Consider the following 15,521-nt stretch of genomic DNA (forward strand, 5'->3'; position numbering starts at 1 on the left):
GCGCCCCGCGGGAGGGGGTGCTGGTGTGGCGGCGGGGTGGGTCCTCGGAAGCCACCTGCGAGCCCCCGGCCCGGGGAAGCCGCGCAGCCCCGTCGCCGCGACCCTGGCCCCCAGCCCGCCGGGCCTGGGGAGGGGCCGCGATCTCTGCAGCCCGGGTCGGAACCCCTGGGGTCGTCCTGTTCCTGAATATCCACCGGGCTTGGTCTCTGCTCTGGTCCCCCTGCAGCTGGACCAAAGCTTCACTTTGGAGCGGGGAGGGTTTTCCCCTCCAGGCTGAGGCTGCAACCATTTCCTTTCAAAACATCTCTTGCTGTCGTGCTCAAAGTTTCCCCTGGAAGTTCCATGCAGACCCGGGCATCCCCACTTCCTCCCGGAGCTCCGATGCTGTCCTGCTGGCCCCCGCTCTGCCCGGCGGGCAGGAAGCCAGTGTGCCCCGTTCCAGGAACCAGCCTGCGTTCTGCGGAGCAGGGGTGCTCTGTAGTTAGGTGACTCAGTGCTCGAGGGACGTTGGAGACAGAGGCTCCTGGGAGAGCCCCAAGCGTCCAGGGTCCGCCAGGGCTTCTGTTGCCGGGGCAACCTTCCTCCCAGGTGGCCAGCTGGCTCCTTTTGCACAGGGCCCAGAGACCTTTCAGAAGTGGGAGGGGTCTTGGTTGGGTCAAGGTCAGTGGGGCCCAGCTCCTTGGACCCCCTCCTCCTGTCTGGTGGACGCAGTTCTCCCTGGCCTGACGGAGAAGCGGAGTGTGTCTGAGCCCCTGCCTGGGTGCATGTGGACCTCCTGGTCTCAGGGTCCGACCTTCCTCCTCCCATTCCAGACTTCTCATCATGGGTGACCAGCCCCAGAGGACCTGCTGAAGCTGTGAGCCTTGGAGAGCACTTCGCAGACCCAGGCCAGGGATCGTGTCCCCAGGGTCCGGCTCAGCACCCAGCAGCCCCATGGCCACCAAGGAGCTCTCTCTGGCCAGGCTGTGTGCCCAGGTGGACCTGTACCTGGGCTGCCCCCGCTGTACTCAGCGCCTCAATGAGAGCACCTACGTCCTGCGGAGGGTGGAGCACAGCTGTCCTGAAGAGATCCTGCTGGCCCGCTTCAAGCGAGCCCCCAAGAGCCGGGTCTGGCGCAAGGTGGACCGGCGGCCCAGCTTCCCACGGCCTGCCCGCTATGAAGTCTGCTGGTACTACACCCCGGGGCTCGGCTGCCAGCGCCACCGCAACCAGTGTACCTTTGCCCGAAGCCTGGAGGAGGCCCTGGTCTGGACCTTCGAGCGTGAGCACAATGTCCGGCGTCTGTGGCTCAAGACTGAGCTGCAGGGCGGCCGGGCCCAGGGCCAGCTGCGCAGCCCAGCCGATGCCATCTGTGCCGAGTATGGCGGCCAGTTCCAGCTGCTCTGCTCCCACTGTTTCCGGTGCTGTCCTCCGCGTCTCTGCCCGGTGGACCCCCAGGGGCGCTGCCCCAGGCATGGCGCCTGCCCTTCGATCCTGACCCACGTGAGCACCGAGGGCCGCCGCAAGCAGCAGGTTGTGGAGGTGCGGCCCCAGCCCCAGTACGGCCAGCCCCTGGCCTACTGCACGTACGTGGGGCGCGGGCGGCCGTGCCGGCATGGGGCATCCCGCTGCCAGTACGCGCACAGCGCGGTGGAGATGGCCGTGTGGGAGGCTGAGCAGCTGGATGGGCTCCAGCGGCGGGACCTGCTCTCGCCCACTGCCGCCAGAGGGGATGAGCGCACCATCCCCCATGGCCAGCCCCCCGCAGTCAGGCTGTACTGCCACGCCTGTCTGGTCACCTGCCACTCCCAGGAGGCCTTTGAGAACCACTGCTCATCTCTGGAGCATGCACAGATGGTGGCCTTGGACCAGGCGGAGGCCTGGGAACACCGCAGCCCACCCACGGGGCTCTCCACCTTTGAGCTCTGCCCAAAGTAAGGACAGTGGGGTGGGGGGCGGGGTGGGGGGTGGTTAAGGGACGTTCATTGAGGCCCTCTCTCATGGGCACAGGATGGAGGAGGTCCCGGTTCCCACCCTGCCCTGCCCCCAGGCCTGGAGCCCACCCTGCCTCCCGCCACAGGCCAGTATCGGGCTGAGAGTGCTTACGCCCGCTCTGCTTGCTGGCCTCCCATTTCCCAGACCCACCCTCTGTGAGTACGGGGACGTCTGCACCAAGGCGCATTCCGAGCAGGAGCTGCAGGAGTGGATCCAGCGGTCACAGACCCTAAAGCTGCGGGAGCGGGCCGCCTGGCAGGAAGGGCTGGTGTCTTACCAGGCGCGGCTGCTGGCTGAGTACCAGCGCAGCAGAAGCGAGGTCCTGGTGGTAAGTGGGGACCAAGTGAGTGGGCAGGGGGTAGCTGGGGCCAGAGCCCCACTGCTGACGGCCAGACTCCCTGTGCAGCTGGCTGAGAACGTCGAGGGCGTGTCCATCACCTGCCCCCAGCCCTTGGTGCATCAGGCCCGTGAGAGGAAAACTCAGCTCAGCTGGATATTCGACATCCAGTCTGAGGTGAGAATCAGCAGCCCCGGGTTGGTTGGGGCTTGGGGTTGGAGCTGCCTGCGTGTCCTCCTGCCTCGCCTGCGAGATCTGAAGCAATGCCTCAGTCTCCTGTGTGAGGCCCCGTGCCGTTATTCTGTGGAATGTCTGGCACAGAGAGTGGGGACCAGGCTAGTTACCTCGTGTGCCCCGAGCATCCCATGCTTACCCTCCACGGGGGCTGCTCTATGACCCTGTTTGCAGAGGGGAACCCCCAGGTTCAGACAGGCCAAGCGCACTTCCGGGGTCACGGCCGGGAAGCCCAGCCGGGTGGGCAGGGGAACGTGTGTCAGCCTGGACTCTGATGGGCAGGCAGGGTCTGGGGCCGTCTCACCATCCAGCCTCTCCCCCAGGAGCCCCTGCTTCACGTGGCCCTGCTCAAGCAGGAGCTGGGAGCAGACTTCTCGCTGGTGGCCCCCTGCCTTCCTCCGGGCCAGCTCTATGCGAAGGGGGAGCGCTTCCGTGCGCGTGCCTCCCCAGCCAAGTTCCAGGTGGAGGTGCGCGTGCAGAGCACCTCCTTCGGCTCCTTCGAGCAGTGGGTGGTCTTCGACTTCGGCCGCAGGCCAGTGCTCCTGCGGAAGCTGGGGCTGCGGCTGGGCCAGGTGCGCTGCCCGGGGCTCCGGGGCACGCGGGCGCACGGCCACCCCGAGGAGCTGGAGCGCTGGCACACGGGCAACCGCCACGTGGTGCCTGGTGTGGAGCGCACGGCCGAGCAGGTGGCCCTGCTGGCGAAGTACAAGGTGCCCGCCCTGGCGCTGGACTTCAGTCACGCAGGCCCCGCCCCGGGTCCCGTCTCCCGCGACAACTACCGGCAGCGGATGCACCACTTTCTCCATGAGGAGGAAGCTACTCAGCAGCAGCTGGTGGCTAAGTGAGTGGGGCTGCTAGGCAGACGGTGGCCGCGGGGCTGCGGACCGCAGAGCTGCGGCCCCGGGCCGCTGACCCTGTTCTCCCCGCCAGGCTGAACTTCCGGGGCCCAGTGTCCCTGAGGGCGATGCTGCAGACGCCGGCCCTGGGCATGCTCTTCCCGCCGTCAGGAGCCCTCTATGCCGAGGTCCCCACCCCCTCGTCTCTGATGCCAGACACAGACGAGGGCTTTCTGCTGGGCCGGGCGGTCAGCACAGCCCTTGTGGCCCCTGTCCCCGCACCTGACCACACGGTGTTTGAGGTGCGGCTAGAAACCCGGGCCAGCTCGGAGCAGGCGCTGTGGCTGCTGCTGCCTGCCCGCTGCTGCTCGGCCCTGGGGCTGCGGCCGGAAACCAGCCCCGTCCTGGAGGTCCAGTTCCAGATTGACCCGCTGACCTTCCGCTACTGGCACCAGGCAGTGGACGTGCTGCCCGAGGAGCGCCTGGTGGTGCCTGACCTGCCGACCTGCGACGTGCCCCGTCCTCTGCCCACCCCACCCACAATGCAGGGCAACCACAAGCAGAAGTTGGCTGTGGCCTTCATTGCAGGCAGGAGCCCCGGGGGCACGCGGCCCATCGCCCCGCTGCTCATCTACGGCCCTTTTGGCACAGGCAAGACCTACACGCTGGCTATGGCCTCGCTGGAGGTCATCCGGCAGCCCCACACCAGGGTCCTCATCTGCACACACACCAACAGGTAAGCCCAGAGCCCTGCCTGCTCGCTGGGCCGGGGCGAGGCAGCCGCTGGGATGGTGCCTGGGACTCCTGGGGTCACCGGAGGCCTGGCAGCTAGTGCTAGAGTGGACTGGCTGGGTTGTCTGGCCGTCGGCAGAGCGGGCGGGGTCTGGGCTGGGCTTGCATCCTCTGGCTGCCCCATGGACGCTGTGGGGGTGGGGGTGGGGGTGGGGGCGGTGCAGCCCTTGGGCGGTCAGGAGGGTGACTCTGATCCTTGGGACTCTCTCTGAGAGCTCATCAGCTCTGAGCTGAAAGATGGGACATTTGTGCTTCGGGCCCAGTGCAGGGTGCCCTGGGGGTCAGGGTCTGCTGTCTGGGGGTGGGGCTGTGCGTGCCTCCACAGAGGCCCTGGACCAGAGAGAGTTGTGGGTGGGGGTCCGGATGGCCAGTCCAGCCTTTCCCGGGGTGAGGCTCTGGTGTTCTTTTAGAGGGACTCAGGCTCTTCCTTCAGTCTCTCTCAACTGGCCCCCCTCGGTCAGTATGGTTTTCTTGGCTCCCAGTACTTCCTGCGGCCTGGGCAGGGGTCTCTCCCATGGTGGGCCTGGGGATCCCTGGGGTCCTGGGGAGCAGGTCCCTGCAGAGATGCCCTGGGGCTCTGGCATGTTCCCCGATGCGCTGGCCCTGGGTGTGAGGGGCCGGCCTTGGTGCTTCTCTCACTGCTCCCGAGAACTTGCGCCCATCGCTGCCCACCCACCGACAGCCATCCGGGAGCCGAGCTCAGGGCCATCCACAGCCCCTGGTCACCCCGGGCTGCCTCAGGCAGGGGCCCCCACGGTTCCCCTCTCTGCCTCTCTGCATGGCCAGCTCCTTCACCTCCTCCTCCAGGGAGCCCTCCTTGACCACCTGGACCCTCTGTGCTGTTGCCAGTTCTCCTCATCCAGCTCTGACGGTCCCCTGTTGGTCCGTCTGTCCCCTCTGCTGGTGTTCAAGCTCTGTGGGGGCAGGACACGGGTCTGTCTGCCCCAGCTGAGTGCCTGGCATCCAGGCCAGGCTGGGTTCACCGGCGGGGCTTGAGCGGTCAGCTGCTGAGGCCCCGTGTGCCCTTCCTCCTCAGTGCGGCCGACATCTACATCGAGGAGCATTTCCATCGCTACGTCAGCAGCGGCCACCCCGAGGCCACTCCGCTGCGGGTCATGTACACGGACCGCCCGCCCAGCCAGACAGACGCGGCCACGCTGCAGTACTGCCTGCTGACCGGGGACCGCCGGGCCTTCCGGCCCCCGACACGGGCGGAGCTGGAGCAGCACCGCATCGTGGTCACCACCACCTCCCAGGCCCGCGAGCTCAGGGTGCCGGCCGGCTTCTTCTCGCACATCCTCATCGACGAGGCCGCGCAAATGCTGGAGTGCGAGGCGCTCACCCCGCTGCGCTACGCCTCGCCCAGCACCCGCGTGGTGTTGGCGGGGGACCACATGCAGGTCACGCCCAAGCTCTTCAGCGTGGCCCGCGCGCAGGCCGCGGCCCACACCCTGCTGTACCGCCTCTTCCAGCACTACCAGCAGGAGGCGCACGAGGTGGCCCGGCACAGCCGGGTGGTCTTCCACGAGAACTACCGCTCCACCGAGGCCATCCTCAGCTTCGTCTCACGGCACTTCTACGTGGCCAAGGGCAGCCCCATCCACGCCAGCGGCGAGGTTCCTCGCCACCCTAAGCACTACCCGCTCATGTTCTGCCACGTGGCGGGCAGCCCCGAGCGCGACATGTCTCGCACGTCCTGGCTGAACGCGGCGGAGATCGTCCAGGTCGCCGAGAAGGTGCAGGAGATCTACCAGAGCTGGCCCCCCTGCTGGGGCGGCCGGGAGCAGAGGAGCATTTGTGCCGTGTCCCACGGTGCCCAGGTGAGCCCCAGCTGCCGGGGACGGCCTGCCTCCCCCACTGCCGACGGGGACGCTCGTAGGAGGTCTGGGGGACCCGCCTGCCCCCCGGGTGGCCTCCTTAGCCAGTTTCCGCTCCTGAGAGAGGGGCCGAGGGATTAATCTGCCGGGACGTGATGTGGGCTTGAACCCCGTGATCGGTGCCAGGGCACCGGGGTCCTTGCTGGGGGCCCTCCCCGCACACCCCAGGGCTCACCCAGGCCTGCTGCTCCGGCGTGTTTGTCTCCAGGTGAGTGCGCTGAGGCAGGAGCTGAGGAGGAGGGACCTGGGCCAGGTGTCTGTGGGCAGCTTCGAGATCCTGCCAGGTGGGTGCTGGGTGCTGGGGTAAGGGCGGGGTAGGGCCGCCCCTCCTCGCCCGGCCTGACCGCGCCCCCTCGCAGGGCGGGAGTTCCGGGTGGTGGTGCTGAGTACCGTGCACAACCACGACAGCCTGCTGAGCTCGGGGGCGCCCGCCCTGGGGTTCTTCACCGACGCCCGTGTGCTCAACACCGTCATGACCCGCGCCCAGTCCCAGGTGGTGGCTGTGGGCGACGCCGTGGCCCTCTGCTCCTTCGGGGCCTGCAGCAAGCTCTGGAAGAGCTTCATTCGTGAGTGCGTGAGGCACCACAGCATCTCCCCCAAGACTCTGTCCCTGGAGCACATCGAACAGAGCGTGGTCCGCAGGCAGCGCTGGGCCCTCCGAGCGGAGAGATCTGTGGCAGCCGGGGCCCAGGACACTGTCCCGGAGGAGGGGGCAGCAGGGGCTCCAGCCACAGAGCACGCAGCCACGGAGAAGGTGCGGCCAGGGCCCAAGGCTGAAGGGAGTACGTCCCTGTCCAAGACCTCGGCTGCGGGAGACGAAGCCACGCGGAGGACAGAGGCTGGGGACGCAGCGTTAGGGTCTGTGGCCGGGGGCTGCCCAGCGGCGGGGGACCCTGCCACGGTGCACACGGAGGCAGAGGACACAACGCCAGCAGGGAACTCGTCAGTGGGGGACGCGGCCCCCGGGAAGGCGGTGGCAGGGCTGACGGCCATGGAGAACGGGGACGCCGAGGACCCCGAGGACTCGGAGTCGGACTTCTGGCCTTCCGACACGGAGCTCAACGCTGACGACTCCATCCTGCAGGAGCTCCTGGATGAGGCCCGGAACGTGATGGTGACCGTCCGGGAAGACGGGCTGCTGGACACCGTCGCCAGGCCCGAGTCCCCACGCCAGGCCCGGCAGTACATGAACTTGCCGCGGGCCACACTGCGGAGACGGCTGTGCTCGGAGCCTGAGCTGTACCGCCGCTGCACCTTCCTGCAGGAGACCTTCGACCGCGCCACGGCCGTGCCGCTGGACGACGTGGATTCCGGCCCCATCCAGATCAGGGGCCGCTTGCGCTGTGGGATGGCCTTCAGCGGGGACGAGGTGCTGGTGAAGGTCCTGGGCGCGGACGGAGGCTCCGCGGGGAGGCTGCAGGGCCAAGTGATGGGCGTGTTCAAGAGGAAGCGCCGAGAGCTGGTGTTCGTGTGCCGCATGGATGAGTGGGACCCTCGCATCATGACCCCCATCGACGGCTCTGTGACGAAGATCTTCGTGGCCGAGCTGAAGGACCCGCTGCAGGTGCCCGTCCACCGCGTCCAGCAGGGCCGCGTGCAGCGGGTGGGGTACGAGCAGCTCACCGCCGAGGACCGCGGCAGCCGCCTCTTCTGGGTGCGCATTGTCCTGTGGCGGCAGCGTTTCTACTACCCGCTGGGCATCGTCCTGGAGGTGCTGCCCGAGGCCACCACCTGGGAGCAGGGCCTCCGCATCCTGGACCTGGAGCACGGCCTGAGGAAGCCCTCGTTGGAGCCGGCGTGTGTCGGCAAGGCGCTGCAGAAGTACCGGGCGGAGCTTGGCCGGGCGCCCGACTGCCGGGAGGACTGCCGCGGCTTCCTGACCTTCACCGTGGACCCCCGGGGCGCCCGCTACCTGGATGATGCCCTCAGCGTTCGAGATCTGGGCTCCAGGTACGAGGTGGCCGTGCACATTGCTGACGTGGCCAGCTCTGTCCCCAGGGACGGGCCTCTGGACCTGGAGGCCCGCAGACAGGGCGTCACGTTCTACGCCCCTGACCGGGAGCCCGTGCCTATGCTGCCTGCCAGCCTCTGCCAGGACGCGTTCAGCCTCCTGCCGGGCCAGGACCGCTTGGCCATCTCCCTCTTCCTCACCATCGAGAAGGGCAGTGACCAGCTCAAAAGCCTGCGCTTTGCGCCTTCTGTGATCTGCTCTGACCGCCAGCTGTCCTACGAGGAAGCTGAGCATGTGATCAAGAGGCACCCGGGTGCCGGCCGTGAGCTGCCAGCCCGCCTGGACTCCGTGGACGCCTGTGTCGTGGCCGCGTGCCACCTCTCCCGGGTGCTGCGCCGGGGCCGCCTGCGGACCGACTCCCACTACGAGCAGCCCAGCGAGGACTGTGTGCTGGGCTTCCGTGCGGCCCACGTCATGGTCAAGGAGTACATGATCCAGTTCAACAGCCTGGTGGCCGAGCTCCTGGTGAGCAGTGAGCCCACGCGGACCGTCACTCCGCTGCGGTGGCAGCCCACGCCCAGCGAGCGCCAGCTCGGAGCCCTGTGTGAGAAGCACAGGGAGCTGGTCCCGCTGTCGCTGCACCTGCGCCACCACCTGGGGGGCCGCGGGGCCCCCGTCGGGCAGGTCTGCCTCTTGGCCTCACTGTGGAGACACCTGCAGTGTGCAGCGAGCACCGGGGACGGCGACTGGCTGGCGGACCTCATCACCACGGACGACATGCACCCCGCTCTGGCTCCCGTGGGCCTTGACTTCCGCAAGGCCCTGGGCCGCTCGGTGTTTGGCCGCTCCCGCCAAGGGGAACGGCAGGCGGCCGGCCACTACTCGCTGCAGGTGGACCGGTACACGTGGGCGACCTCGCCCATCCGCAGGTACCTGGACGTGGTGCTGCAGCGGCAGATCCTGCTGGCGCTGGGCCACGGGGGCTCCCCCTACTCAGCCAGGGACATCGACGGGCTGTGCCAGGAGTTCAGCTGCCAGCACGGGCGCGCCCAGAGCTACCAGCGCCAGGCCCGGAGCCTGCATCTGGGGGCGCAGCTCAGAGTCCGGCCGCAGAGCAAGCTGGGCTTCGTGGTGGGCGTGGAGGCGGGCGCCCGCTGCTTCCGGCTGCTCTTCCCCGCCGACCCCGAGACCCTGCCTGACCCCTGCCCCGTGCATTACCGCTCCCTGCAGCTGGCTGAGCACCCCAGTGACCTGGAGCGGCGGCCGGGCCTGCGGCTGGCATGGCGGCGACGCATCTACTCCGTGCAGGCAGACAGGCCCTGCTCCCCGCGGCCCGGCGCCCTGTTGGACCCACACACCCGGTGGGTGGACGCCACCCTGTGGCAGCAGCTGCTGCAGCTGGTGCAGGAGGAGCGGTGGCCCGAGGCGGCCGCCCTAGTGCGGGAGCGCGGTGCCTCGGAGCCCCGGCGGCAGGCTCTGGGGCACGTGAGGCAGAGCCGCTGTGGCCACTTCGTGGAGGTGTCCCGGGAGCTGGGCAGCGGGCACACGCTGCAGGTGCAGCTCAGTGCCACCCTGCAGCGGGGCTTCCTCGTGCCAAGTCTGCAGCTGTGCACCGTGGCGCCCGGCCTCACCCTCTGCCTGGAGCACATGGAGCGGCCCGGCGACTGCTTCCTGGACCAGACACCCCAGGCGGCGCGGGACCGCTGTCTCGACGTGGGCGAGTACTCCCGCGTGTGGGGGCCGTTCTGCTCCCTGGAGTCGGCCACCGGCGCGGTCTCGGAGAGTGACCCCGTCACGCTGCAGCACGTGAGCGTATCCTGGGATGCGAAGCGGGTGGCGCAGGGGCAGCTGCGAGGCTCCTTCTGCCTGGAACCTTCCTTCCTCAGTGAGCGCTGCACTGACCTCAGCTTCGGCCCCTGGTACCTCTGCATCCGGCTCGAGGGGCTGCCGGCCGTGCCCGCGGCAGGGGAGCTGCGCCCCCCAGCTGGCCCTGGCCAGCCTCACCTGGCGGCCCCGCCCTGCGGGCCCCCCCTGAGCATCGACCCTGACACGTACACATGGGTGGCCCACGGGCTGACGACACACTGGGACGCGGAGGAGGGCCGGGCCGACCGGCAGGAGATCCCCAGGCAGGTGCACTTCTTCGTCCAGCACATGGCTGTGGAGAAGGTTCCAGAAGAGGTGCTGAGACCTGGCACCCAGTTCACCATTGAGGTGTTGCCCAAGCAGCTTCCCGACATGTGAGTGGCCTCTGCAGGGAGAATCTGGCGGGTAGGGTGGGGCGAGAACTCCCTGGGTCCCCTCCTGGGGGCCGTCCGGTGGATGTCCCACTGTCCATCTTCACTGCCGCCTGCCCCCAGTCGCAAGGAAGAAGCCGTGCGTAGGCTGGAGAGTGCATCCCCGCTGGTCGTCAGCATTGCCCTGGGCCAGCCCATCCCTCCGTCCCGCCACCTTCCTCCCCAGCAGACCCACCACAGAGGTAGGTCGAGGGACCCTCCAGCCCCCACCCCCGTGTCTCTTCGTCCCGCCTGCACCCTGCCCTGTGCCCCTGCTCAGGCAGGCCTGTCCCTCCCTTAGGGACGTACGGCAGGCTTCTGGAGAAACAGACGTTCGACCTCCCCGGGGGCGGCCACACGCTGAACTCCAGCCAGAACCGGGCTGTCAGGGCCGCTCTGCGGAAGAGGTTCACGGTGATCCAGGGCCCGCCAGGTGGGGCCCATGCTGTGGGGCTGGAGGTGTGCTGGGCTGCCTGTGCAGGCGGGCGGGGCTCTGTTCATGGCGCGCTCTGCCCGCAGGCACGGGGAAGACGGTGGTGGGTTTCCACATTGTGTTCTGGTTTCACAAGTCAAACGAGGAGCAGGCGATGGCCTGGGGTGCCCCCGGCGAGAAGCCCGTAGGGGCCCCCTGCATCTTGTACTGCGGCCCCTCTAACAAGTCGGTGGATGTCCTGGCAGGTGCGCTGGGTTGGTTCTGTGGGGGCTTTGCCCAGGGGTGCTGGCCCCAGGGAAAGTCACTCATGGCCCATTGCCACCAGGACTGCTGCTGAGCAGGAGAGCAGAGCTGAAGCCCCTGCGCGTGTACAGTGAGCAGGCCGAGGCCACCGAATTCCCGGTGCCGGGTGTGGGCAGCAGCGGCCTGCCCAAGAAGACCCCTCGGGAGGGGAGGCCCAACCAGACCCTCAGGTGTGGTCTCCCGGCTGTCTGTCTGGGGGTGGAGGCAAGAGGCGCCACAGTCCTGTCTTGGGCGAGGGGTGACATGGGGTTTTATGGATGTCCCCCCCATCCCAGGAGCATCACCCTGCACCACAGGATCCGGCAGCCCTCCAACCCCTACGCACCGGACATCAGGGAATTCGATGCCCGGCTGCAGAAAGGGGAGGTCTTTTCCAAGGACGATCTCACGCGGTAAGCAGCTGGGGCCGTGGATTGTCTCCCGCCTTGGAGGTATGGTGGAGGGGGGGTCCACGTGTGACCGTAGGGCGTCCTCGTGCAGGTACAAGCTGGTCCTGGGGAAGGCGCGGAAGTTCGAGCTGGAGCAGCACGGGGTCATCCTGTGCACGTGCTCGTGTGCGGCCTCGAGGAGCCTCAAGAAGCTGGCCGTCCGGCAGATCCTCGTTGATGAGGCGGGCATGGCCACCGAGCCTGAGACCCTCATCCCCCTGGTGACCTTCTCGCAGGCGGAGAAGGTGAGTAGCTGGGCGGTGCGGCGGCGCGCCCAAGGCGGGTGTCTCTGGGAGGGCAGCGCCGAGGCCGTGGAGCTGGGCACTCGAGGTCTGTGGGCGTCGGGACTGTGCCTGCCTGTCCCTCCAGGTGGTTCTTCTTGGGGACCACAAGCAGCTGCGGCCTGTGGTCAAGAATGAGCAGCTGCAAAATCTGGGGCTGGATCGGTCTCTCTTCGAGAGGTACCACCTGGACGCCCACCTGCTGGACACACAGTACCGCATGGTAAGCCAGCCCCGGCCTGCACTCCTCCAGCCCCAGCTGTGGTCTGAGGCCAGGGACGCCAGGGGTGTTGCTGTCCATACCCCGACCACCTGTGTCCACCCCGGCGCCGGGACCGCCAGCTCTCGGCCCCAGGATGGGTAGACAGGCGACCTGCCGCTGGCTCATGCCCTGCTTTGCAGCACGAGGGCATCTGTGCCTTCCCCTCCACGGAGTTCTACGAGAAGAGGCTGAAAACCTGGCGCGGCCTGAGGCGGCCACCCAGCATCCTGGGCCACGTGGGCAAGGAGAGCTGCTCCGTCATCTTCGGCTATGTGCAGGGCCATGAGCAGAGCCTGCTGGTGTCCACGGATGAAGGGAATGAAAACTCCAAGGCCAACCCGGAAGAGGTGGCAGAGGTGGTGAGCGTCACTGAGACTTTCCCTGGTGCGTCTTGGTCAGGGAGGGCTTCCTGGAGGAGGTGGCAGAGGAAATGAGGGGACAGGTGAGGCTCTGGTGTCCGGGGCAGCAGAGGTACCCGGGCCAGCTTCCACAGCACCCCCTTGGTCCCTCAGGTCCGCATTGCCAAGCAGCTGACCCTGGGCAGGACGGTGGACCCCAAAGATGTGGCCATTCTCACTCCCTACAATGCTCAGGCTGCCGAGATCAGCAAGACTCTTGGGCGAGAGGGTGTCACCGGAGTGACCGTGTGCTCCATCACCAAGAGCCAGGGTGAGCTCGGCTCTGGGGCAGGGGGCTCGGGGCCAGGGGGTCATAAGGGTGGGTGCAGGTGGCATGGCGGGGCCTCAGCACGCCTGCCCAACCGTGCAGGAAGCGAGTGGCGCTATGTGCTGGTCAGCACCGTCCGCACGTGCCCGGAGAGTGACCTGGACCAGCGGCCGACCAAGAGCTGGCTGAAGAAGTTCCTGGGCTTTGTCGTGGACCCCAATCAAGTGAACGTGGCCATCACCCGGGCTAAGGAGGGACTCTGCCTCATCGGTAGGGCGGCTCGGCGCGGNGGGGTGGGGAGGGCAGGGGCGGGGCTCCTCCCGGGGGTGTGGCTGCTCGGCCGGGGGTGGGGTATCCCATGGACTCCTCCCCCCACCCCAACCTCTGCAGGAGACCACCGCCTCCTGCGTTGTTGCCCTCTCTGGCGGAGGTTCCTGGACTTCTGTGAGGACCAGCGGACCCTCGTGCCCGCCAGCCAGGTGCGAGTTCGGAGGAGGCCAGCAGTGTCTCCCTGAACAGCCCACTCTGCCTGCCCACTGCCCTCGGGCTGCCAGGGTTCCCAGGGCTGCGAGAAGTCCCGAGCCCTCTTCTGTGGGCTGCCTTGTCAGGCCCCACTCAGCAGAACCCACGTGCCTTCAGTGGGCACTGCCGGCCACCCCACCTACCTGACTGGGTCTCTGCTGCGGTTCTGAGCAATAGTCCCCTTCTGGAGTCTCGGCCTCGCCCCGCCCCACCAGTGTGTGCCTACACTTGGGAGGAGGAATCCCAACTCTCCCTGCTGTGCTGCTTTTCTTGGGACATTTGGTGACAGGGAACATCTCAGGGGTGTGGGATGGGGGGAGAGTCCTCTGGACCTTCTGGTGGTGCTGGGAAGGTTTAAGGTGAAGGAAATCCCAGTGGGGCTACTCTTTGGTCTTCGGATGCCATCCCTGACCCCATTGCGCGCTGGCTGTGGAGGTCAGCCTTCTTTTCTTCTTTCTTTTTTTCTTTCTTTTTTTTCAAGTAGGCTCCATGCCCAGTGTGGGGCTTGAACTCATGGCCCTGAGATTAAGAGTTGCCTGTTTTACCAACTGAGCCAGCCAGGACCCCCTATTTTCTATTTTTAAATAAACCAAACGCCAGTGTCTTTTTTACTGGAACAAGTTCCTTAGCCCAAGCTTAGGCAAAGAGAACTCCCTGGAAGAGAGGCCTTTTCTCTGTCCCCACAGCCCTGTCTAACTGGGACCCACAGCCCTGTGTCCTTCACGGGCCATCTGCCCTTGCAGGAGGAAGAGCAGACCAGAACCAGATGCCCACACAGCCTTGCCTGGACCATGGGTGTGTGGGTGGGGACTAGGATTGAGGTGCCCCTGGATGGGCAGCCTTGTGCCTTCACCTGGAGCTCTGCCTCCCCTTTGCAACCTCAAGCCTGCCCCCAGGTCAGGGCTTGGGGACAGCCTGTCCTGTCTATCTTTGCAAGGTTGAGGAACTTCAGCTGTCCCTCAGGGTGCATTTATGTTCTGCCTGCTCTGGAAACTCTTGCCTTGATAACACCTCACCTCAGCACCTCCCCAGCCCCCCAGCTCCCACCCCCACCCCGCCCCGAGGCAGTCCTGACCCAGAGTCTCTGCACTTCCACCATCTCCATGGCCTGGGGGATACGAAATACAAGCTGCTTATACTAGGAGGGGCTTGCCCCGCTCTGTGGCCTTGCTGAAGAATCCTCTGCGGGGGAGAGGGGGGTGATGTTTTCTACAAATCAATTTCTACATTCCAATTTTTATATCTTTTCTTGGACTCTGTGTTATACGACTCAATAATAATTTTATTATAAAGGCCACTCTGAATGTTTTTCTCACTTTGGGTGTTTGAGGTTTTACTGGGGGGAAGAAGGGGAGACGCCTCGTCTTGTTTTGGGTTGCAGGGTGGCTACTGAGTCTGTCAGGAATCAAGAGCCCATTCTAGCCAGATGCTGGACAAGGAAGCACTCTGGGAGGGGCTGGTTCCCCTTGTCACAGCTGACAACAGCCAGCGGGCTGGGCAGGGTCTTCCGGAACAGTGGAAGCTGGTGGGGGGACTGACTTGGTGAAGACAGGCCACAGGGAGGAGCTGGGTCCAGGTGATGCGGGGATGCCCAGCCTACTGAATGCTGACCCCAGGCCAAGTCCAAAGTCCCCGAGGCTGCCAGCCCTGCCAGTGTCCTGCGTGGCCCGGGGTCTGAATGCTCCCCGAGGACCCTTGAACGCTGCGTGCCTCCCCAAGCCGACTCTGGCCATTCCGTACCTGGTTTGTCTGTTGCTCAGTGCCCAGTGCCTCCAACAGCTCCCGCCGTGTGAAGGAAGGGTGGCCGGGCCCTGACTTCCCTAAGTGCCCACAAAGGTATCAGACAGGTGTGGAGGTCACAGAGTCGAAGAGAAAAGGAGTCCCCAAGGCCTGTGTGCTCCCGATGAGACTGCAGAGGGAGCCAGACAGGCCCCACCTGGGAGAGCACTTTTATTCCAGGGAAGCGTACAGGCTTGGAGTAGCTGTACTATCTGGTCAAAAGCTGTGGAAAGGAGGACCAACAGGCGCCCTGAGGCAGGAAGTCGGGACCTCACCAGCCTGGAGTCAGGGAGGGCTTCACGGAGGAGCGGCCCGTTGAAGCCCGCAGCGCAGCACGCCAGGCGGCGGGGAAGCAGGGCGGTCAGGCGGCTGCGCGCAGAGTGGGCGCGGGGCGGGGCCGCAGGCGGAGGGCGGACCTCGTCGCCAAAGAGGGTCAAGGTTTCAAGTCAGGCGCGTTCTCGTGCAAAGCAGCGAGCCCAGCGGAGTTGGGCGCCGAGGAAAAGCTCTCGGCCCCGCGCGCGGGCGAGGTTCAAAGTCGCGGGAGCGCCAGTCCCGGCGGTGCGGGGTCCT

At 66.6% G+C, this 15,521-nt stretch overlaps 1 protein-coding gene across 2 annotated transcripts in view; it reads left to right on the plus strand.

Moving 5' to 3' along the window:
* HELZ2 (helicase with zinc finger 2) overlaps positions 1-14,487 on the plus strand; it is a 27,823-nt gene extending 13,336 nt beyond the window's left edge. Inside the window, exons 3-21 of one of the 2 annotated variants that reach the window (XR_004619713.1) lie at positions 813-1,913; positions 1,990-2,302; positions 2,381-2,488; positions 2,869-3,386; positions 3,476-4,117; positions 5,210-5,993; positions 6,259-6,334; positions 6,410-10,241; positions 10,362-10,480; positions 10,579-10,710; positions 10,797-10,955; positions 11,036-11,183; positions 11,289-11,405; positions 11,494-11,686; positions 11,811-11,945; positions 12,125-12,368; positions 12,497-12,653; positions 12,753-12,920; positions 13,041-14,487. Coding sequence is in view for 1 of the 2 variants with exons in the window: in XM_019806398.2 (XP_019661957.2) it covers positions 934-1,913; positions 1,990-2,302; positions 2,381-2,488; positions 2,869-3,386; positions 3,476-4,117; positions 5,210-5,993; positions 6,259-6,334; positions 6,410-10,241; positions 10,362-10,480; positions 10,579-10,710; positions 10,797-10,955; positions 11,036-11,183; positions 11,289-11,405; positions 11,494-11,686; positions 11,811-11,945; positions 12,125-12,343; positions 12,497-12,653; positions 12,753-12,920; positions 13,041-13,165 (8,925 nt within the window). In the remaining variant the exon portion in view is untranslated. The remainder of the gene's footprint in view (positions 1-812; positions 1,914-1,989; positions 2,303-2,380; positions 2,489-2,868; positions 3,387-3,475; positions 4,118-5,209; positions 5,994-6,258; positions 6,335-6,409; positions 10,242-10,361; positions 10,481-10,578; positions 10,711-10,796; positions 10,956-11,035; positions 11,184-11,288; positions 11,406-11,493; positions 11,687-11,810; positions 11,946-12,124; positions 12,369-12,496; positions 12,654-12,752; positions 12,921-13,040) is intronic. The other variant, XM_019806398.2, reaches the window with a different exon arrangement.
* Positions 14,488-15,521: the final 1,034 nt, after the last annotated feature.

This window comes from Ailuropoda melanoleuca, chromosome 13 (assembly GCF_002007445.2).
Source record: "Ailuropoda melanoleuca isolate Jingjing chromosome 13, ASM200744v2, whole genome shotgun sequence".
NCBI classification, from domain to species: Eukaryota; Metazoa; Chordata; class Mammalia; order Carnivora; family Ursidae; genus Ailuropoda; species Ailuropoda melanoleuca.